Source organism: Pelodiscus sinensis, chromosome 14 (genome assembly GCF_049634645.1).
Source record: "Pelodiscus sinensis isolate JC-2024 chromosome 14, ASM4963464v1, whole genome shotgun sequence".
NCBI lineage: Eukaryota > Metazoa > Chordata > Testudines > Trionychidae > Pelodiscus > Pelodiscus sinensis.
This window is the reverse complement of record NC_134724.1, coordinates 39,343,305-39,371,244: the sequence shown is the minus strand read 5'-3', so window position 1 is coordinate 39,371,244 and position 27,940 is coordinate 39,343,305. Positions and strand designations below refer to the sequence as shown.

General features: G+C 49.1%; 1 protein-coding gene across 4 annotated transcripts in view; it reads right to left on the bottom strand.

Annotated features, from left to right (window-relative positions):
* Positions 1-27,940, bottom strand: part of CCDC33 (coiled-coil domain containing 33) — a 225,859-nt gene that overhangs the window by 25,967 nt on the left and 171,952 nt on the right. For all 4 annotated transcript variants that reach the window (XM_025183619.2, XM_025183621.2, XM_025183622.2 and 1 more), the window contains one exon: positions 14,532-14,582. In XM_025183619.2, the coding sequence (XP_025039404.2) occupies positions 14,532-14,582 (51 nt within the window). The remainder of the gene's footprint in view (positions 1-14,531; positions 14,583-27,940) is intronic.

The window sequence follows — 27,940 nt, the reverse complement described above, 5'->3', positions numbered from 1 at the left end:
GACTTCCATGGAATGATGCTGATTTCCGGATCTGGTTTCTAACACTAAGGCCAGCCTGATACGGTTTCAAACTCTCCTATATCCTTCCTCTCTTTCTCTATTTACTTAGGGCACTTATCTGAAGAACAGCTCCGTGTTTCCTAATAGTTTGCCTGGTCTGGTTGTTCACTTGGTCCTGCTGGGTCTTTCTTAGCTTCATCTTTCAGAACTTATGAACAGCAGAGCCCAAGACCACTTGGGGTCACTGAAGATCACACAAGGTACTTTTGATGTTGGTGCAAGGTGTTAACTGTTTTTGAAAGAACGCACGGCTGCCAATATTCAAATGAAGCATGGGAAATTCAAATCCCGGCTTCATTCACAATTTCAATGTGTCTAATTTACATCCCTCTTTCGAAAGAGGGATGTAGTCTAGACATAGCCTAAATGAATTCTTTGCATCAGTCTTTGCAGGGGAGGATGTTAGGGAGATTCCCAATTCTGAGCCATTCTTTTTAGCTGACACGTCTGAGGAATTGTCCCAAATTGAAGTCTCATTAGAGAAGGTTTTAGAATGAATTGATAAAGTGAACAGTAACAAGTCAGCAGGACCAGATGCCAGTCACCCAAGAGTTTTGAAAGAACACAGATGTGATGCTAATCTTTAAAAAAGGCTATAGAGGTGATCCTGGCAATTACAGACTGGTAAGTCTAATGTCAGTACCCAGCAAATTAGCTGAAACTATAGTAAGGAACAGCATTGTTAGACACATAGATGAACATAATTTTCAGGGGAAAAGTCAACATGGTTTCTGTAAAGAGAAATCATGCCGCCTTGATCTACTGGAATTCTTTGAGGGTGTCAACAAACGTGTGGACAAGAGGGAGCCAGTGGATATAATGTACTTAGATTTCCAGAAAGCCTTTGACAAGGTCCCTCATGAAAGGCTCTTAAGTAAAGTAAGTTATCATGGGATAAGAAAGAAGTTCCTCCCCATGGACTGATAACTGGTTAAAAGATAAGAAATAATGGGTAGGAATAAATGTTCAGCTTTCAGAATGGAGAGTGGTAACTAGTAGTGTCCCACTGGGGTCCATACTGGGACAATACTATTTAGCCTTTTTAATAAATGAACCGGAGAAAAGGGTAAATAACGAGGTGGAAAAATTTGCAGATGATACTTAACAGCTCAAGATAGTTAAGACCAAAGCAGACTTTGAAAAACTTCAAAAGGATCTTGTGGAACAAAATAGGAAATGAGTTTTAATGTTGATAACTGTAAAGTAATGCACATTGGAAAATATAATCCCAACTATATGTACAAAATGATGGGGACTAAATTAGCTGTTAACAATCTGAAGAAAGATCTTGGAATCACTGTGGATAGTTCTTTTGAAACATCTAGACAATGTGCAGCAGCAGTCAAAAAACAAGCAGAAAAAGTTCAGAAAAGGGCAACAAAAATGATTGGGGGGTTAGAATGGCTCCATATGAAGAGAGATTAAAAAACTGGCATTTTTTTATGTTAGAAAAGAGGAAACTAAGGGAGGGGGATATGATAGAGGTTTATAAAATCATGACTAGTGTGGATAAAGTGAATAAGGAAAAGTTTTTTTACTTCTTTCCATAACAAAAGAACTTGGGGTCACCAAATGAAATTAATAGGTAGCACATTTAAAGCAAACAAAAGGAAGTACTTCTTCAGGCAACACACAGTCAACCTGTGCAACTCTTTGCCAAAGGATGTTGTGAAGACCAGGATATTAAAAGAGCTCAAAAATAACTAGATAAATTCATGGAGAACAGGTCCACCAATGCTTATTAGCCAGGATGGACATGGATGGTGTCCCTAGCCTGTGTGTGTTAGAAGCTGGGAATGAGTGACGGGGAGGGATCACATGATTGACTGTTCTGTTCATTCCTTCTGGGGCATCTGGCATTGGAAGACAGGATACTGATCTAGAAGGAGGCTTTACAAGCCAACAGTTTATTCCATCACTGCTTTACACCTGATGTAAGAACTTGGCAAGAACTGTACATATTTGATCTCATTAAACATTTTCACTCTCTCCTCTTTCTTTTTTCTTATAAATAACCCTTGAGATATTAGATACTAAAGGATTGGCAACAGCATGATTATTGGGTAAGATCTGACTTACATACTGACCTGGCTGTGTGGCTGGTCTTCTGGGATTAGAAAAACCCCTTTGTCTGATTAAACTGGTTTTGAGTAAGCACTCATCATAAAGTCATGTCTGAGTGGCAAAATTAGTGTTGGAATGCCTGAGGAGACCGCATTTCTGACTTATTAACAAGTGTGGCAAGATAGAAGTTGGTATAATCTAATAATCACTAGTTTGGAGTGCCCTGTTTTTCAGGAGTCTGTCCTGAATGTGGTAGCCTCATCTCTAACTTCTGAGGCACAATGAGAACAATCTTTTGCATCCATTCATTCCATAAAAATGGGGGGTGCACAATTTGCATCACATACTGCATGTAAATGGGTGATTTACATACAATTTGTTGGTGTCTAATGACTAAGGGCAAACCCTAATTCAGCAAAGAAAGTTATCTTCTGGTAAGTTTTAAAGCCCTGATTTTCTGAACTCAAGTGGCAGAAATCCAGTGCAACCCCAAACATTTTTACTCAGTCACCCTATGTTCTGTGGAACCCAACACACAGCCATGTTTCCCAGCCACTAGTCATTACCTCTGAAAAAAAATCTCTGTTTTGCTGTAACCTCCTATCGCCACAATGATTTGCTGTCTTCCACAACACTCTGGTGCTCATGGCTGTAAAAGCGTATTGGTAATATCTGACACTGCATCTGATTACCTTGCATCACCTCTAGTGGAAAGAGATCTTGACACCCAAACTTTCAAAATGCAACGCTCATCGCTGAAGCTTTGGCAGCAGCTGCAGAGTCCTGGCCAGGAGTTACAAAGGCCCTGACACTAGTTAGTGCTAGTCAGCCTGAGAGCTAGAGAGCAGAGAGGATTCCAAGTCTGTTTGCATCCAGCAGGCTCAGCAAATAATCTTCTTGCTTTTCATTACAGCTGAGCCCTGTCTCCTTGCAACTGTCAAGGGTCCTGCAAACAGCAGAAAAAGCTGTTTATAGCAGTAAAGCTAAGGTCTGAATGGGTCATGGAGACAGGGCCCCCTGTTCTGACATGGTCTCTCCAGAGTAGAGCTGCTATGTGAATACATGGAACAGAAGGGGGTAGTGTGCACTTCCTGGGTCTGTGCCCTCCCAGAGCTGTCATTCTGGCATCCTTTGCCTTACCAGCACTTAATTAAATGTGAGCGACAAAGAGAGAGATTTCATGGTCCCTCATCCCCATCTGCAGCTCTGGATACTCACGGTTGAGGAGAAAGGCCTGTAGTACCAAGCCATCCACCACTTGTGCTTGGTCCCTATCCTACTAGCTCATCCCAAGCCATTTAGCAGGTTCTCCCAAGCTGCTGCTGCTCCTGAAGATACTCTGGGCTCCAGAGTTAACTGGCAGTCACCCTTGCCTAGAAAGCCATCCATCCACGATAACAAGTTCGTTGCCAGGTGTCTGTCACTTCAAACAGCAACACCCACACAACTATGCAAACTCCAGAGCTGAAAGACAAATCAGCAGTCCTCTACTCTGATGTCCTGACCACAGGGAGCTTGAACACCTCCCCCACCTAGGCTCCAAGTTGCCTATGAAAAACCAGCCGGACACCAAACTTACAGAAGAGCTAGTAGCCTGCAGCATGAGAGGAGCCAGACGTCTTTCTGCTAACAAGAGAGGATAGGTTTGAGCAGCAGCACCTGCTTCTGTTGTGTGTTCACAGCCCACAGTGTGCTGCTGTTGCTACAACAAGAGAGCTCCTCTTAGCAACCACATAGAAAGGCTCCCTTTGAAGGTTAGCTTCAGCACACACTGTGTACACCCTACGGGTTCTCTCACTGGAAGGGAAAGAGAAGGGTGAGTTGATCTGTTGGTTAAGGATGCAAATCCGGGTTAGGTATGCAAATCTAGGTTTTTATACCTGTCTGATAAGCATAGGTGCTGAGCACCCAGCCTCTTCTAGTTCTATGCATATGTGTGGATTTAAACACTGAAAAAGACCCTCAATGAAAAATCGCAAGCAACCCAACCAGTCTCTGTGTCTCTGCCAAAGCAGTTTGTTACATGGATACTGACACGTTAAAAAACTATACCAGACCAGATCCTCAACTTGTGTAAATTACAGCTGAGCCCTGGGCAACTGAAGTCATTGATGGAATGAGCTGATGCAGATTTACACAAAGATTTTTTTAAACCTTTGTTACTCCATAGGTCATTAAAAATCTCCTTGACTTTTCATCGTTGCTTCTATTAATGTATCATTTGCTTTTCGTTTTGATTGGGACAATGCAAATAAAGTGGTCAATTTCATGTATACAGCAACTCAGTTTCTATTTACCACTGTGGGCCACATATGCTGCTCTCTGTGTATGATGTGGTCCTCATCCACACTATATATATATATATACAAACACACACACACACACACACACACACACACACACACACTACTTGTGTGACCCTGAGATGTCCCAGGAACTATTCCCCACCCCCAGGAAAGGCAAGAAGACCAAAAAGGAACAGAGGGTGGCCAAGGCCTTAAGTACCGCTGGCCTGACAGCAGACAGCCTTGACGCACTCCCCGCCTGACGCTGACCAGTGTGGTCAGGGTCCAGTTGAGCTTGACCAAGCACTCTGTGGAGGCATACAGCATCTGGAGAAACCCCAGAAAGAGAGGCCCGAAGCCGAAGCAGACAGGGTGCCTAGGAGGTACTCGTGGTGTATCCGGTCGAATGCCTTCTCCTGATCCAAGGACAGGTGGGCGAACGACAGACCATCCCTACAACCAAGGTCTAAGAGATCCTGGACCAGAAAGAGGTTATCAAAGATGGTACGGTTTGGGACGGTGTAGGTCTGGTCTGGATGGACCATGTCCACCAACACGGAGGGTATGTCTACACTACCCTGCTAGTTCGAACTAGCGGGGTAATGTAGGCATACCGCACTTGCAAATGAAGCCCGGGATTTGAATTTCCCGGGCTTCATTTGCATAAGCTGGGCACTGCCATTTTTAAATCCCGGCTGGTTCGAACCCCGTGCCGCGCGGCTACACACGGCACGAACTAGGTAGTTCGGACTAGGCTTCCTAGTTCGAACTACCGTTACTCCTCGTGGAATGAGGAGTAACGGTAGTTCGAACTAGGAAGCCTAGTCCGAACTACCTAGTTCGTGCCGCGTGTAGCCGCGCGGCACGGGGTTCGAACCAGCCGGGATTTAAAAATGGCGGTGCCCAGCTTATGCAAATGAAGCCCGGGAAATTCAAATCCCGGGCTTCATTTGCAAGTGCGGTATGCCTACATTACCCTCCTAGTTCGAATTAGGAGGGTAGTGTAGACATACGGGTCTTTAGCCTTAGGGAGATGGCTTTGGCAACAATTTTATAGTCTGTGCTGAGGAGTGAGAAGAGATACCAGTTCCTCAGATCGCGGAGGTTCCCCTGCTTAAGCCGCATGGTGAGCATGGCTCACCTGCACAATAAAGGGAGGACCCCGATCTCCAAGGACTCAGCCCAGATGCTGGCAAGGTCCAGGCCGACTATGTCCCAGAACACGTGGTAGAACTCCACGGTCAGCCTGTCCATGCCAGGGGATTTATTGGTGGGCATGAGATGGAGGGCTTCTGAGAAGTTGGCCAGAGAGAGAGGCAGCTGTAGCCGATCCTGGTTGCCCGTGCTGACCGTCGGGAGTTCGTTCCCGAGAACCCTGCAGGCATCAGTGTCGGTCAGATCCGGGGAGAACAGAGAGGCATAGAAGGCATGAGACATGTCGCACATCTCCACCAGATCTGTGAGGGGGGTGCCATCCTCCACCAGGAGGCAGACAATGTGTTGTTTAGCCCCCTTCTTTTTTCTCCAGGGCATAGAAGAAGCGGGAGCTATGATCCAACTCCCGAAGGAGATGGATGCGAGAACGAACAAAGGCACCCTGGGCCCGAAGGTTCTCAAGGGCCAGGAGTTCCTCCCGCCTCTCCCAGTATGCTCCGCGGTGGCGTGGATCTCCGGGGCTGGTGGCCAGCCATCTCTGTAGCTCTAAGACCTCCTGTTCCATCTGCTCTATTGCTGCATCCCTCCGCCAGCTGGCCCCCCGGGTGTAGTCATGGCAGAAGAGCCCCATGCACACTTTCCCTACATCCCGCCACTGTTGCGCCAAGGGAAAGGCAAGCCGCCGCCCATGCCAGGCCAGCCAAAACCCCCGGAAGGACTCTACAAAGCCCATATCTTCCAGCAGGCTGTTGTTAAAATGACAGTAGGCCGGCCCCGGCCTTTCTGAGGAAAGAGAGGCCGTCACGGCCACCAAGAGGTGGTCCAAGAATGGGTCCGTCCGAATGCTGGAGGAATGGGCCCGAAATAGATGATGACGAGAAAGATAAATGGGGTCCAACTGGGAGTGGAATGACCGTTCATGCACCACCTGAACATAGGTAAACACTGTGTCCTCGCTCGGGTGGAGGTCTCGCCAGACGTCCACCAGGGAGTGTTGGTCTATTATCTCCCTGAACAGGTCTGCGGTGGCTGGGCACTGCTCGGTCCCCGTGCAGTCCTATTCCTCGAGGGTGCAGTTGAAATCCCCACCCAGGACTAGGCACTCACAAGGATCCAGAGAGCCAAGGAAGGCAGACATCCGCTGGTAGAAGCGGAGCATCTCCAGGCTGGACGTCGGGGCGCAGCTGTTAATGAGGTTTAGTGTCAGCCCCTCAGTTGAAACCCGGAGATGCAGCAGACAGCCCTGCACGACCTCGGCAGTCCCAGGCACCTTGGGCTGCAGGTTCGGGGAGAACAGGGTGGCCACTCCGGCTTGATGGGCCGATAGGTGGCTGAAACAGACCCTGTCTCCCCACTCCAGCCGCCAGCCAGCTTCGGCTGACACCACAGTACTGTGGCTTGGGCCCACTCATTCCCCCTGTGTTGTATGTCTGCATACAGGACCGCCCCCGGAGAAGGATGCTCCTCCATGTATTGTAACCACCGATCTGTGTCTTGGTCCCTTGGGAGGGAAGGGGGGGGGGCGGGCGCGTGCGCGTTTGTTGTGTTAACCTGTGGAACTCCCTGCCAGGAGAGGCTGTGAGGCTTTGGGCTAATCAATGGTGTTTGACAGGGAGCAAGATGAATCCCCACAACAGTGCCTAGGAGCATATATGGCTGACGTGATTTGGGCTCTCAGATCTCCATCACGTGGATGTCTCCTGGACGGAAACCGGGGTGACTGTGGAGCGTACCATCCTTGCAGCGAAACTCAGGTGGCTCTAGGGCTAGCCCGAGCGCTTCCCTCCTCCCCCTCCCGCTAGCCCTCACACACGTAGCCCAGGGACATGTGTGGCCACAGTGGGGACTTCCCTCAGGGGGCCAGCCAAGGCACCGGGAGCAGGCGAGGGGCGCGGTGGGGGCCACACTCATAGGGCTGTGTCACTGCGGTTTTCCCAGGAGCAGCTGGCTGTGCCGCACAGCCAGGCATGGAACAGTGTGCTGTTCTGTGTGCTGCACCCTTCCGGAGGTGTGGGCTCTGGCTTGAGCCCCTGGGGCCCTGGCTGGTTCCAGCCAACATCCACCCTTCCCCCCTGGTCCGGATGTGTGTGAGCAGCACGGTCCCAGGCATATCCTGGAGCTGCTTGCCACGGCCACGTGCCGCTCGGTCACCAAGCTGCACGTGGTTGCACGTGCTGCATACTGCTAATGCTACACAGCTCACGCTGCCTGAGTGATGCTTCCTCCCCGTCCCCCCGGGCGCCTGGCTCCCCGCCGCCCTTGTGAGTGCAAAGTGCAACACTCACCAGTGGATCCTTCCCCGGCCTCCGATGACGCACGGGAGACATCTGGGCTGCCTGAGAGGACCTCCAGCTGGAGGGTCACAGTGCTCCCCTGGTCCTCCTCTTCTGATGCACTAGCCAGCTTGTCCTCATCCCCCGCCTCACTGGGCCTGCTGATGGGGGAGCGCCTGCTGGTGTCCACTGGTCCCTGGGGTGGTGCCTCACCCAGGATGGCGTGGAGCCGCTGATAATGGGGGCAGGTGTCGGCTCCTGCCCCCTGGCCTGGACATAGCCCAGGCGCTGGTCCTTGACCTTAGCCTGGACCTGCTCGAGGGTCCGGGCTGGATGACCCTGGTCGGAGAGCGCCTGGGCCATGCGTCAGAAAATGTCCGCATTCCTCCGATGGGCATGGATGTTGTGGAGGGCCTCTTGGTCAGCCCAGAAGGACCTCGATCTCCCCTGGGGACCACGAAGGGGCGCGCCTCTTTGTGCCCCTTGGGGCCTCCTCCGCTGGGGTTGCGGGTGGTTGTTCCCCCCCTGGAGTGGCCATCCTGGGTGGTCTGGTGGCTGTTGGAGGGCACAGAGCCGTGCAGCGGAGCTGGGTGGCAGAGGTACTTCTGCCTCATGGCCTCTGCAGGCTGCGTCTGCCTTTAAGGGGGTTCGGGTTACCAGGAAGTCCGGAGCTGCCTGCGCATACGGAGCGTCCAAGTGGCCACTAGGGCTTTTTTCCGTTTGGACGGCTCTTGCACAAAATCTCTTAGCTGCCTGTCTACACTGGCCTCTTGCGCAAGAACAGTTGCGCAAGAGGGCTTATTCCTGAGCAGGAGTGTCAGAGTTCTTGCACCAGAAACCTTCATTTTATACAGTAGAACATCAGTTTACTTGCACAAGAACTCGCAGCCAGTGTAGACAGGCAGCAAGTAGACGTAACCCTAGAGCCTGCTGCAAGAAAATGAAGGCAAGAAAACACCAGGGGCTAGTTAAGTAGACTGCTCCCTCAGGTAAGTCACTCAACACCTGCAGTCAATTACAGTCTCCTATTTATTTTGAGTTTTCATATCCCCCTATTCATAACTCCGGTCATCTGAAGAAGTGGGCTGTGCCCACGAAAGCTCATGATCCCATCTACATGCTTTGTGAGTCTATAAAGTGCTACCAGACCATTGGTTGTTATTTTCAATGACAGCCAGTGGAGTTGCTTTAAAAGGCCTCCTCTAGGTAGGGAGAGGGGGAAGACAAAGAGTGATGGACCAGAAGGAGAAAGGGAGAAACAAGAAGCTGTGTGAAAGCTGAATAACAGGTACCAGAGAGATGTTTTGGAGCGGTTGTTTGGGGAAGTGGCCCAAGGAAAAAGCTGCCAAGTTGGAAGGAAAAACAACCTTGACTGCTGCTGCTGCTGCTTTAGGTGCCCTAGGCCAGAACCCGGAGTAGTAGGCGGGCCCGTTTTCCCCCCAAACCTTCCCCCACGCCAACACAGAGCCTGTCCCAAGCAGGAAGATCAGGACTATCAGGGGGTTTTCACCTCAAAACCATGGACTAGCCTGTGATGAGTATGGCTCACTAAGCTGTGGACCCTGTCTCCTCTAAAGAGAAAGGGGTTGTGTATAGGACCACAGCGAGTCTCTAAGGCTATTATTTGTCAGTAGCATGAGACCCACGGAGCACAGACAGAACTTTGCCATAGTCATGGGGCGGGGGAGACCGTTACACCTTCTCCCTGAAATTATTGTCAGTGGAGTGGACAGTGTGCTCAGAAATTTACTTGGGCTTTGGTTACACAACCACGCAGTGCCACCAAACCTTGTGTTGTCAATTGTAGGAGTTTTTCCAAAGTTCTGGGCTCCTATCCCCTGACTGCCAGAAAACATGTTGGGGTATAGCAGTGCCTCCGGAATGCAGATAGCAATATCTTTCCATGTGTAAGTATTTTGGCATATAGTCCCCAACACCATAAGGTAGCATGCCCCTTCCATACAACAGAGCAGTTTTGTTGTGCCTGCTGCTACACTCAGCTCTAAGCCTATGCATAGTTGTGAGCTTAGAAGCTGCATGCTCATGGGATCCTCTTGCTCCAGTCCCCAGCAGGCACAAAAGTTTTTCCAAAGACTCAGGTATGTTACATATTTTCAAGAGGTTTATCGTTTATATCAGTTTCTTTGTGCAGATCTATAAGTGTTGCAAGAAAAGACATAAGGTTACCAGCAAAACAACGCCCTCTGCTTAGACCATTTGTGTGGTACAGTATTTCTTTCCCCTCTCAAAATCTCTATGTACCAAAGTGTGTTTAGCTACAGGTTTTTCTTTCTCATCAGTAAAGTATGCTGTATCAAGCTCTATTTTGAGACTGTGGGAAGGAATGGGTTCCCAATGGAAACATATTTCCCTCCCTCCTTGAGGCATTCCTCACTTCTTCCCTCAGGTGGTCCATTAGTATACCCAGGGCTCGACAAATCAGTGAATCTACTCGCTTGTGGCGAGTAGATTTCAGCCGGTTGCCCCGTTCACCAGCGGCGCGTGCATGCGCAGTGCGGGTCTTGCGCATGCGCAGTGCAAGGCTGGCGAGTAGATTTTGCCACGGTTTGTCAAGCCCTGAGCATACCCACATTCATCTACAGACTTCCAGAGATTTCCACCTTCCTGTCTCAAAGCAAGTGTCAATTCAGTGTCTGACACTACTGGGTTTTGAATCTGTGGGGTTTCTATTGAACGCCCAGGTTCTGCTTCCAAGAAGCCAATTGCAGTCATGCCCCGCTGGGAGTCCAGACTCACCATTCTCCCTTGAGGCATGAATGACAGTCAGGCAGCTTGGCTACGTCTACACTGGCATGATTTTCTGGAAATGCTTTTAACGGAAAAGTTTTCCGTTAAAAGCATTTTCGGAAAAGCGTGTCTAGATTGGCAGGACGCTTTTCCGCAAAAGCACTTTTTGCGGAAAAGTGTCCATGGCCAATCTAGACGTGCTTTTCCGCAAAAAAGCCCTGATCACCATTTTCGTGATCGGGGCTTTTTTGCAGAAAACAAATCTCTGCTGTCTACACTGGCCCTTTTGTGCAAAAGTTTTTCGGAAAAAGACTTTTGCCCGAATGGGAGCAGCATAGTATTTCCTCAAAAGCACTGACAATCTTACATGAGATCGGCAGTGCTTTTGCAGAAATTCAAGTGGCCAGTGTAGACAGCTGGCAAGTTTTTCCGCAAAAGCAGATGATTTTGCGGAAAAACTTGCCAGTCTAGACACAGCCCTTGGGCTTATAGATACCCAACATCCATCTCCCGTCTCCTCCTGTCAAAGATGGAGAAACAATCTTGTTCCCCTTTCTCTGGGCCACCTGTCAGCACACAGCTCCCAGCCAGGACAGGCCCTTCCTTGGAAAGACCTGCAGTCTTTCCTTTTTTCTATTGGGTAAACCCTCAGCCATCAGGCCCCTGGATTCCTCAGTTCCCATAGTAGCTTCTTGGTCTCCAGCCCGTCTTAAGGCTCTGCTCCAAGTCACACACTCTTGTGTCTCTGGAGGCTGGCCATGCCCTCTGCTGTTTCCCGTATTCCTCCTGGACAAAACACAGCTTGGACAGACCCACTGACACTAGGCAACCACTCAGGGTCAGGGCTGGCTTCCTCTGCCCCTCCTACATGTTGCAAATTGTCCAATTCGGTAGGAGGAGAATCAAAGAGACAATCTCTGGTCCCCTCCACAGCCTCTGTGACATCGCTTTCCCTTCTGGGATTTCAGCACAGGATTCCGTCTCACTGCTCACAATCCCTGGGATAAACTCAGTCGCATCAAAAAGTCATTTCCCCAAAATGAATGGCACAAAACTCTCAGGTAGAGCAGCATCTGTACCTGTAACCTGGTCCAAGGCACAATGATCTTATGGCCACCAGCCAATTCTAATTCAGCCATGACCCCACAGACGATATCTTGCTTTTTAAGCAAATCGCTCTGTCCCGTGTCTCTCTAGGCAGGAATGTCCTGGCCATTCAAACTGACATTTAATTTGTTTACTGCCTGGCTTGGAATAGCCATCTTTACAAACCCTGTGTGAAAAGTAACCACTGCTTAGACTTAAAAGGACAAAGGAGGCTGTTTATAAGTGGTTACCAGCACAGGAAACACCCTTGATGGCTTTCATTTGCCCATTTAAAACCATAATCAATTTTCTGCCCCGTATCTCTAACTTTACATTCAAGAGCGATATATACACCAAAATAGGATGTGCAGAGCCAGCAGATTAAGACATTAAAATTGGTATTGTCCAAAGTATTTTTGAACTAGGCATATTTGCCAGTGTTCTGCCTGCCAGCTACGTCGTGTCCTGCCACTGCCCAGCCTGCTACCCTTCTATGCAGCCAGCTAGTGCCCTGCCTGCTGCCCTGCCAACCAATCATGCACTGCCTGCTAGACACTGTCCAGCCAGCCATCTACCAGCTAGCTAGTGACTTGCCTACCACCCTGCTGGTCAGTGGCACCTTTAAGGTGAGGTGTCCCCCCCTCTTCTCTCAAGGCATTGCAGTGTTTCACCGCCTGGAGGAGCCAGAAGCCATAATCTTCGGAGAGGCCCCAAGGAGTTCTGTTTCCTCCCTCACCTACTGCAGCATCCCAGCCTCGGATCTTCAGCATTTGTTAAGAAACAAGCCGAGCCAGAGCCAGTCGATGATCTCTCCTTAACACTGTGGCGCATGCCATGGTTTTTTAATCCAAGGCTCTATGTGCTTTATTAAGTGTGCAATTAAACTCCCAGCAACAGTGCATCCAGAGCAACTTTCTGTCCAGAATTCAGGACCAGGCTGGGGGAGGAGCTAGGTTTTTATTTACGCTGGATCTGCCCTTTCTCTAGTCCTGGGGAAACGTGATGCACTGACAGCCTAGGACAGTTACAGCCTCACTGCCTCCACAGAGCAGGGACCAGAGGCAGAACCAGCTTTGCCCACACACCTGCCATGGAATGTGCCACAGGCCTGAATTGGGGGACCACTTCGGGGGGAGGAGGAGGCTGAGTCTCTGTTCTCAGTCAAGGCTGGGTGAAGTTGTAGGAGATACAGACCTGTGTCTTGGGCATCTGCTCCAGGAATCATGTGAGTGTATTGCACTCACAGACTTCATTTGAAAATAAAGCGTCTTTTTACCTCTCATGGTAGGTAACAAATGTGTGAAAACATGACCGAGTGTGGCTGGAACCATCAAACTTTTTGGCCTGCGACAAACCCCACTCAATACAGACCTTTCAGACAACTAGCCATGATAACAAAATAGGTGCAGGAGGAGGTGGAGGTACAGGGTCTGGCTGGGAAATAGGGTGCAGGAATGGACTGAGGGTAAGGGGTCTGGGAGGGAGGCAGAGTGCAGGAGCGCAGTGGGGGGCCTGGGTGGGAGGTGGAGTGCAGGAACAGGCTGAAGGCTGGGGAGCTGGGTAGGAGGTGAGGTGCAGGAGCAGGCTGGGGTGGGAGATCTGGAGTGTAGGAATGTGGTGGAGTGCAAGATCTCTGTGGGAGGAATGTGTGCGAGGGGGATAGGGTGAGTGGTCTGGGCATGAAGGGGATAGGTGGAGCTTACCTGGCTCCATGCCTGCTGCCACTCCCAGATACTGCCCCCTGCTGCTATCACTGGTTGTGATTCCGCCAGTGGGAAAAGCCTCCAGGTGAGTGGTTTCCTAAACTGCCTTTCCCCGAGCCAGGGGAAGGGGAAACAGCAGCGCATGGAGCCACTTCCTCCCGCCACAAGCCAGATCTGGTCCATGAGACTTGCCCCCTGCCAGGCACCATGAAGCTGGTGCCGGTGCTGCAGCTTCACGGGGGGTGGAGGTGAGGAGAGAACGTGGGGCTGAAGCCCCAGCACAGGATCCCCACTGCAAGTGGGAGCAAGACCCACACCTGTCGCCCACCTGCAAGACAGTCACAGATCACTAATGGTCCACAGCCCACACTTTGAGAACCACAGATCTACAGCCAACCTGAAATAATAGTTCTGAGAGGGGTGAATTGCTCCATGCATCTCAGTGCAGTATTAGCTCTTAATGTGGCAATGCCCTTCCCCCACCAGCTACCTAAACAGATCATCCCCAGCTGTCAGGGCAAATTTGGAGAACCCCCCATGATGGAAGACACAACTGTTGCTCCTGGGGGGGATAAAGTGCCCATTGCCATGGCACCTGTCTTTTTGGCAGGGGGCTCCTGTCACTTTGGTGTGAGGCTGTCAAGGCCCTGTGTCATGGTTTGCCTAAGGCCCTGATGTACCTTAATCTGGGCATGCTACCAGTCAGTTCTTCGCTTCTGTACCAAGACTGCTAACAAGGGGAACATTAGATTTGATGGAGCATTTTGCAATAGGACAGGAGGTGGGAATACAAGAGTGGATGGGCCAGTGGGTGGAGCAGTAATGGCAGAAGGCAGGACACCCAATAAGCAATTGAGTAAAGCAGACAGTGCCACAGGGACTTGGTAGAGCCATGATTTCACTGCCCTGGCAGGAGGTGAGATCCACAGCCGGGATCTCATACAGCAAGATGCAGGCTGTGGCTGGAAAAGGGTCAGACCCAGTAGGGCAATGCTTACACTGCTCTCACTGTGATGTCCTTGTAAACGCCCATTGTAAATTCCTAAAAGATGCTTCACCTTAGTGCACTGCCCATGAAAAGATCTGATCTGACTCCCAAACTCAACTACAGTCCCACGGTGAGTGATGGAAACGTCCCTGCAGATACACGTACTTACCAACAACAGATTGAAATGAGACTTCTTGCGTTCAAGCTCAATGGGGGGCATCTGGGAAAAGAAACAAAAGCCAAGGTTATTGCCTTCCATGGGCTTTCCCTGTTCTGACCTTTAACCGTGACACTGTGTGTTCTGTAGAGACAACTGCATACTCCAATGAGAACTTGCTCAAGAGATCAGTGATGGTCATAAAGGGCACCGAAGTGAAGACTGGAGACGGGACAATCAGCACTGCCTGAAAAATGAAGGTTCCCTTGATCCTCACAGCTAACAGATGTCTAATTGTTTGGCTCAGCTATCATATTCACTGTTGTCCTGGCCTGCAGCTTCTTCTCCATATGCCACATGGTTTCTTCTTCCTCATATGGCCAGGGCAGCAGGTTGTATGGGACTGTGGTGCCTGGGCAACAGGAATATTTCTGGCCCAGGACCCAGGTCCTCAAAGTTTGGGGCCAGGTCTCTCCCCCAATCCCACCTGCCATCCCTGCACACAGCTCCTCAGTGCATCCCCTGACCTGCCTGCAGCTCTCAGGCAATTTCAAATGGTCCAGATGTCCCTACTGCCACCACCGGCAGTGCAGCCAGGCTAGAGCAGCTTCCTGCCTGTTCTGGCTCCTTATGTGGCTGCTGGCACATCCCTGAGGCATCCAATGGAAGCTGTACGGGAGGTGCCTGCAGGAAGCAGCTTGCAGAGACTCCCTGGCCTAAAAGCCACTGCCAGAGGAGGGGCCCTCAAGTAAGTGCTGCAACCTCCACCCCCTTTCCCCGCACCTCCATGTCCTCCCACACCTCTCCCTCCCTCCTGCAATCCCTTCCCTCATACTTTCTGTGCCAGAGCCTGCATTCTCACACCCTCCTTAACCTTGCTCCAGAGCCTGCCCCCCCCAGATCCCCTCCCATACCCACATTTCCTCCCAGAGCCGAGCCCAGCACCTCACACCCTCCTGCACCCAAACTCCCTCCAGGGTCTGTAAATATTTACTCATCAACAACCTCCCACCCCTTCCTGCACCCCAATTCCCTGCCCAGCCCATAGCCTGTGCCCAGCACCCAAACCTCCTCCCAGAGCCTGTGTCAGGTAGGGGAGGGAGTGAGTTTGGGTGAGTGAAGGGTGTGGGCTCTGGGCATCACTAACATTTCTGCAAATCTGCCACTCCTGCACATGGCAGCTACAACTTCCCACTCATTCACCACCAGTGTGAGGTACTAAGAAGGGAGGAAATTATCTGTGTGATATAACTAGCAGAGGGGCTGCTGCCCTCTCCACACAGACAAGGAGGAAAAGGAGAAAATCTGAAGTGTGGAAAGCTAATGACTTGGCAATATGAGATGATGCTGTCCATCGTGGGCACAGCTGGGGTTATACAGTCAGGCACTGACGGGTGGGTTATGCAGCACTTCTAGACAGAGGAAGCTCAGCCCAAGATTCTGAGACCAAGAACAGTTCAAATCCCAAATAAGGCTCCCCACCCGCCTTTATGCGATGGCGGCCATCTTGGCCAACATGGTGCTGAACTAGGGACCTTCTGAGGTAAAATTAAGAGTTGCTCTAACTTGAACCAAAATGCTGGGCTCTTCTAGACTTGTGTTCTCTTTGGATCAAACACAGCAGTGGACAAAGAACACAGGGATCAGCTTGCCTACATAAGCTTGTAACCTGACTCCTATCTAGGTATGTTATGTGCAGGAGGGTTATCTGACCCATTACGGGTCAGTAATTAGAACCACACATTCAGTATCCATTAGAACTGAGAAAACAACAGCAGGCTGGCTAACACCAGGTAGAACGTAAGAACAGCCACACCGGGTCAGACCAAAGGTCCAGCTAGTCCAATACCCTGTCTTCTGACAGTGGCAAATCCCAGGTGGGCCAGGGGGAATGAACAAAGACAGAGAATCAAGTGATCCATCCTGCATCATCCATTCCCAGTTTCTGGCAAGCAGACTAGGGACACCATCCTTGGCCATCCTGGCTAATAGACATGGATGTGATCCTCCGTGAAGTTACCTAATTCTGTCTTGAAACTCATCATTTAGGACTTCAAGAGCCCCTGGCAACAAGTACCACAGGTTAAATATATGTTGTGTGAAGAAATACTTCCTTCTGTTTTTTTAAACCTGCCGCCTATTAATTGAGTGATCCCCCCCCAATTCTTTTGTTATGAGAAAGTAAATAATGCTCCTTACTCGCTTTCTTCATACCAGTTATGATTTTATAGGCCTCTATCATATACCCCTTCAGTCATCTCTTTTCTAAATTTACCAATTCAAGTCTTTTTAATCTCTCCTCATATGGAAGCTGTTCCATGCCCTTTAATCATTTTTGTTGCCCTTCTCTATACCTTTTCCAATTCTAATGATCTTTTTTCAGATGGGATGACCAGCACTTCATGCAATAATCAAGATGAGTGTGTGCCTTCAATTTACAATGGTATTATGATATTTTGTGTCTTTTCCTAATGGTTCCCAATCAGGGCCAGCCTTAGGCCGATTTGCCCGATTGCCCTGCGCCTAAAGGGGCCCCGTGCCCTGAACCCGGAAGTGTGCCGGGCACCATGGGCGGCGAGTTAATATTCAGAGCCAGGGGCCCTGCTCCATCAATATGTGGAGCTGGGTCTTTCCTCTGGCTCTGCCTGAAGCGGTCCCCGTACCCCCCCCCCCCCCGCCAGTCACCCCGCCACCAGAGCATCCCCCCTGACCTCAGACCATCCTAAGGTTTCAGACTCCTGGCCCATGGGCTATCTGTGGCCAGCCTAATTGCACAATCTGGCTTGGGACTCCCGATGGGTGAAGCAGGAATCAGGCCCCAAATTCCTGCCCCTCCCGCCTTTGCCCCACCATTGCCCTCTCTCCCATGGCACCCATGCTGTTTGCATGCAAGTCAGCCACTTTGTCACAGCTTGTTAGGAGCTTGTCTCGGGAGCTGGGAAGAGCTCTGATTTCCATGTGCAGGGGCCTTCTGTAAAAGGGCTGCTTCTCCCAGGATGTCCCTGAAGAAGAGGGGAGCTGTCAGCTTTGTGCGTTCTCTGGCACTATCCCTTACTAGAGAACAGGGTTGCACTATTCTCACTGGAAGTAGAGGCCTAGTGGTGTCCAGAGAGAGGGGATTCCCTGAGGGGCCCACAGTGCGAGACAGGTTTGCTAAAGGCTCGAAGAGGTGCAGTTCCAGGAGGCGGAGGGACTTAACCCCTGAGCGAGAGTGGCCACCTGAGAAGGTCTGTCCCATTGAAGGGCATTAACCCCAAGGACTGTACAGGGCCAAGAGTGGGCACCACCTGTGAGTCCGTCACCCAAGCTCTCACATAGAACTGGTAACAAAAAACAGGACTGTGTAGCACTTTAAAGACTAACAAGTCTTGTTAGTCTTTAAAATCTTGTTAGTCTTTAAAGTGCTACACAGTCCTGTTTTTTGTTTCAGCTGCACCAGACTAACACGGCTACATTTCTACCACTACAGAACTGATAAGAGACAGAGCTTGGACTGCCCCCTCCAGGATACTGCTCTGAGGCTGGCTTTGCAAGTTGTTGTTCTCAAGGCTGTCTCCCCAGAAGCCACAGATAAACAGAGAGAGGGAGGAGGGCTTTCCCTCCTCCATGCCAGAAATCCTTGCTGATATGTATTGAAGGTGCTCACGAGATCTTTACATCAAAAGAGACTGGATGACTTGCAGTGGTATTTATCCATCATAGAATCATAGAATACTAGGACTGGAAGGGACCTCGAGAGGTCATCGAGTCCAGTCCCCTGCCCTCATGGCAGGACCAAATACTGTCTAGACCATCCCTGATAGACATTTATCTAACCTACTCTTAAATATCTCCACAGATGGAGATTCCATAACCTCCCTGGGCAATTTATTCCAGTGTTTGACCACCCTGACAGTTAGGAACTTTTTCCTAACGTCCAACCTAAACCTCCCTTGCTGCAATTTAAGCCCATTGCTTATCGTTCTATCCCCAGAGGCCAAGATGAACAAGTTTTCTCCCTCCTCCTTATGACACCCTTTTAGATAGCTGAAAACTGCTATCATGTCCCTTCTCAATCTTCTCTTTTCTAAACTAAACAAACCGAATTCCTTCAGCCTTCCCTCATAGGTCATGTTCTTCAGACCTTTAATCATTCTTGTTGCTCTTCTCTGGACCCTCTCCAATTTCTCCACATCTTTCTTGAAATGCGGTGCCCAGAACTGAACACAATACTCCTAACCAGCGCAGAGTAGAGCGGAAGAATGACTTCTTGCGTCTTGCTCACAACACACCTGTTAATGCATCCCAGAATCATGTTTGCTTTCTTTGCAACAGCATCACACTGCTGACTCATATTCAACTAGTGGTCCACTATAACCCCTAGATCCCTTTCTGTTGTACTCCTTCCCAGACAGTCGCTTCCCATTCTGTATGTATGAAACTGATTGTTCCTTCCTAAGTGGAGCACTTTGCATTTGTCTTTATTAACTTCATCCTGTTTGCCTCAGACCATTTCTCCAATTTGTCCAGGTGGTTTTGAATTATGACCCCTATCCTCCAGATTAGTCACAACCCCTCCCAGCTTGGTATCATCTGCAAACTTATCATCTATACCAATATCTAAATCAAAAGCGGCGAGGAGTCCTGTGGCACCTTATAGACTAACTGAAGTATAGGAGCATAAGCTTTCGTGGGCAAAGACCCACTTCGTCAGATGCATGTTGATGAAGATATTGAACAGAGCTGGTCCCAAAACAGACCCCTGCGGAACCCCACTTGTTATGCCTTTCCAGCAGGATTGTGAACCATTAATAACTACTCTCTGAGTATGGTTATCCAGCCAGTTATGCACCCACCTTATAGTAGCCCCATCTAAGCTGTATTTGCCTAGTTTATTGATAAGAATATCATGTGAGACTGTATCAAACATCTTCTCCCTTATCCACAAGACTCGTTATCCTATTAAAGAAAGCTATCAGATTGGTTTGACATGATTTGTTCTTTACAAATCCATGCTGGCTGTTCCCTATCACCTTCCAAGTGCTTACAGATGATTTCCTTAATTACTTGCTCCATTATCTTCCCTGGCACAGAAGTTAAACTAACTGGTCTGCAGTTTCCTGGGTTGTTCTTATTTCCCTTTTTATAGATGGGCACTAGATTTGCCCTTTTCCAGTCCTCTGGAATCTCCCCTGTCTCCCATGATTTTCCAAAGATGATAGCTAGAGGCTCAGATACCTCCTCTATCAGCTCCTTGAGTATTCTAGGATGCATTTCATCAGGCCCTGGTGACTTGCAGGCATCTAAATTTTCTAGGTGATTTTTAACTTGTTCTTTTTTTATTTTACCTTCTAAAACTACCCCCTTCCCACTAGCATTCACTATGTTAGGCATTCCTTCAGACTTCTCGGTGAAGACCAAAACAAAGACGTCATTGAGCATCTCTGCCATTTCCAAGTTTACTCACAGTTGTGCTAGGCCATGGCATCACAGTGCTGGCCAGGCAGCAGCACTTGCAATGAGGGCTGTATCCAGAGAGGCCCTCACAGCCCCAAGTTGGCAACTCAGGGTTGGAACATGGAAAGGGGGCCAGCATGGGAGCAAAGAGGGATGCTCAGAAAGGAAAGAGCAGGGAGTTTGGGGAGACAGTCAGACAGAATCCCGGGGGGAAGGGGAGAGGATTTGGAAGAGTCAGGTAAGCAAGGGGAAGGTGGAATGCCTGTGGCATCACAGGGAAGTCAAGGTAAGGGGGCAGGACCATTTGGGGAAGCAGGTGGGAGCTAGGACTCCACAGCTAGACCTTATGCTCTGCCCTGGGCCTGCATAACCCGGCAATGTCAGGAAGGGGGAGGCCTGTAGTTCAATAAGTGTGATGCTGCACCTGCCATAAGGGTTCTAGTCAGCAGCAAAGTGGGAGCTGACTCCAAACACAGAGTCGATGAGAGCCTCCCGCCAGCCTTAAAGGGAGTTGGAGGAGGGTCTGAGCTGCCATGTTCCAATCTGAACGTGTGCCAAACTTCACAGAGCTCGAGGGGTTTGAGGCAGTGCTCCAGTTTGGGACCCACTCTGCTGTCATGATGCTGCTCTAACCACACGGAGTCCTGGAGCCCAAATAGACCAGCTGGCCCATGGACTATCACAGAGTACATGTGCACTGGAGCTGGAAGAGAGCCTCTCAGACCAGCAAGACAGACTCACACTAGCTCTAGTATGCTAGGAATAGTGCTGTGGATGCTGTAGTTGGCTAGCTGCCCAACAAGCCTGCAGCACTGGCCAAGCTACTGCCGGTGTCAAAGGTCACGCTGTTATTTTTAACAGGTTAGCTCAAGTATCACTACTCAAGTCTCATCCATACTAGAATCAGGGCCAAAGTAGGAGTGTGCACTCAGTTCCCCTGCACGGCTGCGCGTTTTATTATAGGCCCCACTTGCCCAGGCAACACATTCTACCTGACGTGCCATTCAAAGCTACAGGCTGCGCATGGCGGCAGTGGCCTCATCTCTGCCCGGACCCCTGCCTGCAGGAGAAGAGGATGAGGGTGCCCCAGGCGGCTTGACCCCCTGCACTGCCGGCCCAGGAACTCTTTGTGCTACTGGGGGAGCAGCTGCCGCAGCCTTGCGCAGGTAAAGCCAGAGTCCTGGCTGCGGTGTATGACTGCTGATAGCCTGGGCCCCAGCTCGCCATTCTAATTAGACCCCACAAATAATCACGCCACCCCAGACTGGAGCATCACCTTATGAACGGAGGACAACTACTGAGGCAGAACAGAAGCACCAACCGTGTAAATCTCCTAACAGCAGCATGGCCCCTCATAGTGGCATAAGCTATGCAGTGTGACACAGTTCAAAGTTCAAATTGTCCTGGCCAGCCACTCACATCTTCAAAAAAACCAAACCAACCAGTGACGGGGCAACTTTGAGCTAGAGGGATGAATCACAACCTGGGCTGAGAGGTATGAGAATGACCTTTCCTTCCTCCTGGGCAGATGTGAGTAGCATAGCCAAGCAACAAACAGGAGAATTCATCTGCACCGTCACTGGGTTATTTGATTATTACAATGTACGATCAGTGTGACAACCAAGCCTAGTTGAGACCAGAGCCACATCGTGCAAAGAGCTGGACAGACAGCAGGCAGGTCTGCCTTGATAGGTTTCTAGTCCAGACAGACGAGAGCATTCTCCCCATTCTACAGATAAGGAACTGAGGCACACAGCCAAGGTCACACAAGGAATTCATGGGAGAGCAGGAATTTTTGCTCTCTCCAGCAGATCCATGTTAATTTTACCAAGTAAAGGTTACAACATATTCAACTACCACTACAAGTAGTCCTATGTAGATTAGCACGTGGCTACCTGAATCTCCTTGGCTGTGTCCAGACTCAGGGGTTTTTTCAAAAAAAGTAGCCTTTTTTCGAAAAAACTTTCCCTGCGTCCAGACTCAAGCCGCGTTCTTTCGAAATTAAATTGAAAGAACCGGCTTTTCTTTCGATGGCGGTAAACCTCATTTCACGAGGAAGAACGCCTTCTTTCGAAAGTTCCTCTTTCGAAAGAAGGCGTTCTTCAATGTAAATAGGGCTTCTTCGAAAGACTCACTGGATGCTTTCTTTCGAAAAAGCAAGCCGCTTTTTCGAAAGTTCAACGTGCAGTCTAGACGCTCTCTTTCGAAAGAGGCTTGCAGTCTAGACATAGCCCTTATGGTCAGTGCGCAGGATGGGGCGGGGTGTTTTCACCTATCAGCTATCTGTTTCTGTCTTCCTGCTTAAACACACATGACAAGCCTACAATGGAATTAGTTCCACTCCTAATTAGGTTTTGGCCCTCATGCAGTACCTCAGCATAACCTCATTACAGAGATCATGAACAATGCCTGCTGCCGGAGTCTGGGAAAAACTGCAGCGCCATCAGCAGATTTGGTTTTGTTCTTATAAAGCAAGAGAAAGATCACATCCTTGGTGTCTGGGAGACAGATGGAGCATGCACTGTAGGCAGGGCCCATGCTACACTAAGATCTTCTTGTGTAGGTTGGGTTTGCCCAGATGGAGCCATCTACAAGGAATGATTCAAGGATTAGGCATTAGGGGCCTGGCCAGGGATAGAGGCCTGGGATTAGCAGCACAAAGCTGGTCATTCTAATTCCAGCAGGGCATTATGCACTGCAGCGCAACGGCCCGTACAGTGATATCTGGCTAGTTCTGGCTCTTGTGTAAATTACATGGCCATGGGATAAGAGGGAAGGTCCTTTCTTGGACTGAGAACTGGTTAAAAGACAGGAAACAAAGGGTAGGAATAAATGGTAAATTTTCAGAGTGGAGAGGGGTAACTAGTGGTGTCCCCCAAGGGTCAGTCCTGGGACCAATCCTTTTCAACTTATTCATAAATGATCTGGAGAAAGGGGTAAGCAGTGAGGTAGTAAAGTTTGCAGATGATACAAAACTGTTTAGGATAGTCAAGACAGAAGCAGACTGTGAGGGACTCCAAAAAGATCTCACCAAACTGAGTGATTGGGCAACAAAATGGCAAATGAAATTTAATGTGGATAAGTGTAAAGTAATGCACATCGGGAAAAATAACCCCAACTATATGTACAGTATGATGGGGGCTAATTTGGCTACGACATCAGGAAAGAGATCTTGGAGTTATCGTGGACAGTTCTCTGAAAACTTCCACACAGTGTGCAGCAGCGGTCAAAAAGGCAAATAGGATGCTAGGAATTATTAGGAAAGGGATAGAAAATAAGACAGACTATCTTACTGCCCCTGTATAAAACTATGGTACGCCCACATCTTGAATACTGTGTACAGATGTGGTCTCCTCACTTCAAAAAAGATATTTTGGCCTTGGAAAGGGTTCAGAAAAGGGCAACAAATGATTAGGGGTTCGGAACGGGTCCCATATGAGGAGAGATTCAACGGGTCCCATATGAGGAGAGATGTGGGCATTTAGGGGGCTGATGGATGGGCACATTATGATCATCAGTATTTGGGAGCTTTGCTGGGGCACTGTGCTTTTCTGTGTGTTGTGTATTGCCTCTGCAATGTGCAGGATGTACCAACACTGGAAGAAGGAAATTGTTGAAATGCACAAACAATCAATATGCATGCATAATAGATAATGGTCTTGCCTAGCCATGCTTGGAATAATGATCAACCTTGGAAGTGATTATTGATAGCACGGTATTTATAAATCTTATGGTCACATTCATTATGTGTACTCATTGCCTCTCCCACCCACCTCTGGAAGAATCTAACTGCAGTCACATGGGCAGGTTCTGTCAGTCAATAAGACTAACATGGCCCACCCTCCATTACCCCTCTGCACTCTCTGTTTGTCTGTAATGTCACAGCAGACAGATTTATAACCCTGGATCTACATAACTTATGCTGGTTACACAGTAGGGATGTTAGCTATCAAGTAACAGAACAGTCAACTAACCACATGAATTCTTAGCCATTAGCGGACTATTCTGTAAGTTCCTGGGAGCAGGGCTGGCAGCTAGTGTGCTCTAGCTTGACTCCTGGGTAGCCCCCTGCCACCTCTGTCTCAGAGGCAGCAGTGCAGGGTGCTAGGCGGGAGCTGGTCCATGACAGGAGCCAGTTTAAAAACCTGTTCCCCATGCAGACCGGCTGCCTGCCACTTCACGCTGCTGTCTCTAACAGAGGCAGCAGTGCAGGGTGGCAGCAGTCCCTGTCTGTGTGTGTGGGGGGCTCCAAGCTCTTCCACCTCCCACAGAGCAGCCTTTTCTCCACGGCAAGCCTGGGCCTGCCACTGGCAGAGGCTGCTTTATGGGATGCAACACTGAGATCTACTGGCCATCCTGGAAGAGCCCTGGCCTACCACAGGACCCAAGTGTCAGAGCAGCAAATCACTTACAGCACACCGACAACAATGGAAACTGCAGGCAATCAGTACCTCAGAACATCAGGCCCCTCAGCTTTTAATTTGCTGGCTGCACGGCAACATTTCTTGTGTCACTTGGCGGAGGTTTCAGGGATCCCCCTGAGTCCTTCATTACCACTTGGCTAGATCTCTCTCGGGGTCACTGCATTTGCTGATGATCAGGGAGTGTGTAGGAGCCTGGGCCTTAGCAGCATGAAGGTGCAGTGGCGATGGCAGCACTTTTCTAGATGTTAATTATCTCCTGCAGTTGGAGGGGGAACGCTCAGCTGGATCCTGAGAGTGGCTGGTTATCCTTGAGTATTAGAAATAATTTGTTCTGAAAATGTAAAAGTGCCATCTTGTTTCCAGAGTAAACAATGAATACTGCACCTTCAGCCCCTTGTGTGAGCAAAATGTATTTACAAATGGCTATGAGAAAAATCCCACCCTGGCTCCTGCAGATGCAGGGGCACAAGAGGGAGTGCCATGAAAAGAGCAGGGCTTGAGGAGATGGCACCAAGTGGGAAGTGAAGCATTTAGGAGTAGGGCACGGGCAGGGCAGCATCAGTGCTGTGTGGAGTTTCCTGCCTTCTTCCCTCAGCCCCAGAGGGAATGAACAGAAGAAACAATCACCAAGTGATCTGTTCCTCTGATGTCCATTTCCAGCTTCTGGCAAACAAGGCACCATGACTGCCAATAGCCACTGAAGGATCCATCCTTCATAAATTTATCTAATTCTTTTTTGAACCACGTTAGTGTTTTGGCCTTTACAACATCTTCTGGCAAAGAGTTCCACAGATTGATTGTGCATTGTGTGAAGACATACTTCCTTTGGTTTGTTTCAAATGTGTTGCCTATTAATTTCACTTGGTTCTTGTATTATGAGAAAGAGTAAATAACACTTCTTTATTTACTTTCTCCACATGAATCATGATTTTATAGACCTTTATCATATCCCTCCTTAGTCATCTCTTTTCCAAGCTGAAAAGTCCCAGTCTTACTAATCTCTCCTCATATGAAGCCTTTCCATACCCCTAATTTTTAAAATACTTTTTCTGAACCCTTTCCAATTCTAATATACCTGGGTATGTCTACACTACCCCGCTAGTTCGAACTAGTGGGGTAATGTATGCATACCGAACTTGCTAATGAAGCCCGGGATTTGAATTTCCTGGGCTTCATTAGCATAAAGCCAGCTCCGCCATTTTTAAAAGCCGGCTAGTGCGAACCCCGTGCCGCGCGGCTACACGCGACATGGGCTAGATAGTTCGGAATAACTACGTAGTTTGAACTATCTGTACGCCTCGTGGAACGAGGTGTACAGATAAATCGGAATGGCTACGTAGTTCGAACTATCTAGCCCGTGCCGCGTGTAGCCGCGCGGCACGGGGTTCGCACTAGCCGGCTTTTAAAAATGGCGGAGCCGGCTTTATGCTAATGAAGCCCGGGAAATTCAAATCCTGGGCTTCATTAGCAAGTTCGGTATGCATACATTACCCCGCTAGTTCGAACTAGCGGGGTAGTGTAGACATACCCCCTTTTTTGAAATGGGGTGACCATGTCTACACACAGTATTCAAGATGTGGATGTATCATGAATTTATACAGAGGCAATATGATATTTTCTATCTTATTATCTATGCCTCTCTCAATGATTCCCAACATTGTTTGCTTTTTTGACTGCCGTTGCACACTGAGTGGATGTTTTCAGAGAACTCTCCACTATGACTCCAAGATCTCTCTATTCATAGAATCACAAAAGATTAGAGTAGGAAGAGACCTCAGGAGGCCATCTTTAGTCCAACCCTCTGCTCCAAGCAGGACCAACCCCATTCTGAAAACTGACCATTTATTCCTATCCTTTGTTTCCTAACCTTTGACACAATTATCAGTCCATGGGAGAACCTTCCCTCATATCCCATAACAATTTACTTTCCGTCAGAGCCTTTGGTGAGGGACCTTGTTAAAGGCTTTCTGGAAATCTGAGTACACTAAATCCACTAGGGATGTTAATTGAGTTGAGTAACCTCATTAATTATGATCAGTTAGTCGACTATTCTCTAGTCCCCAGAGGCAGGGCCATTAGCCAGTGCATTCTGGCTCCACTCCCAGCCCTCTGACATTGTGCTGCTGCCTCTGCCTCGGGGTGCCAGGCGGGAGCTGGTCTGTGAGGGGAGCCAGTTTTAAAACCAGCTCCCCGCGTGGACCAGCTGCCTGTCGCCCTGGGCTCCTGCCTCTGATAAAGACGCAGCAGCACAGGGTGGCATCAGTGCCTGTCTGGGGGGGAAGGGGAGAGCTGAGCTCCCGGACCCAGAGTGAGTCAGAACTGATCAGGGCTGCCTGACCGCCCAGCTCCTAGTACATTTTAAATGCAGAGCCACAGCAAGTGTAGGTCCTGGACCCATCACTAGCCAGGACTGAGCCACGCTGCTGCCAGCCTGATGGGGGGGGGGGGGGGGAGAAATGCGTGTTGTCTTTAGCATTAACCTATAAGCTTTTTGGTTAATCGACTAATTACATCTCTAATATCTGCTGGATCCCCCCTTGTCCACATGCTTGTTGATCACCTCAAATGTGAGGCATGATTTCCCTTTTCAAAAACCATGTTGATTCTTCCCTAACAAATTATGTTCATCTATGTGTCTGACAATTCTCTAGCTTCAATCCCAACCAGCAGTCCTGTGGCACCTTCGAGACAAACAAATATATTATATCATCAGCTTTCCTGGGTAAAACCCACATGGTGCCACAGGACTGCTTGTTTTTAAAGTTACAGACTCACACAGTACTGAAGTCAGGCTTACCAGCATGTAATTTCTGGGATCACTTCTGGAGCCTTTTTTAAAAATTGCAGTCACATTAGCTATCTTCCAGTCTTTTGGTACAGAATGACCTGGACTCCTTATGTAGCATCAAAGAGGCAGGGGGATATTGAGCTGGCTGGGGTGATGATCACTGCCATAAGTACAGTGCCCCTGGGAAGTCCCTCCTTTCTGGCACCTCTGTGTGAAGAGGGCTGCCATGATCTCACCACAAGGGAAGGATCCATCTGCAACAGGGATTATAGGATCCCAAGGGCTTCATTCATGAGGCCACTCCCTAATGTCCCCTTGCTGCCAGTCCTTGCTCAGAAATGTGAGAGACTAACATGGTGTGGGAAGGCATCCACATCCTGCTCTTCCAGTCCTCGTACTAAACATGTCTGTCCATGCCTCTCTCCTGGATTACATCATGCCCAGCTATTCCAGTCCTGCAACACCAATGCCCCTCTCCCAAGATCTTCAAGTCCTCTCCTATCTCAGTTCACGGAAAAACACCATTTACGTTACTGCAGATAAATAACTATTAGGGAGTGAGATTGAGAATGTACAACTCGTCTCACCTGTGAAAAATATGCATTTATATCCAGACTGCATATTAGACTAGGATATTACAGAAATCCCGCAAGAAACAACCCTTCCCCTGTAGTAAAATATCAAAACAAGTTCTCTCATTGTTATGAAAATGAGACAGGAACAGATTTGCATAGCTGAGAAAAATTGCTGCAGCAGCTTAGCATGATCAGAGG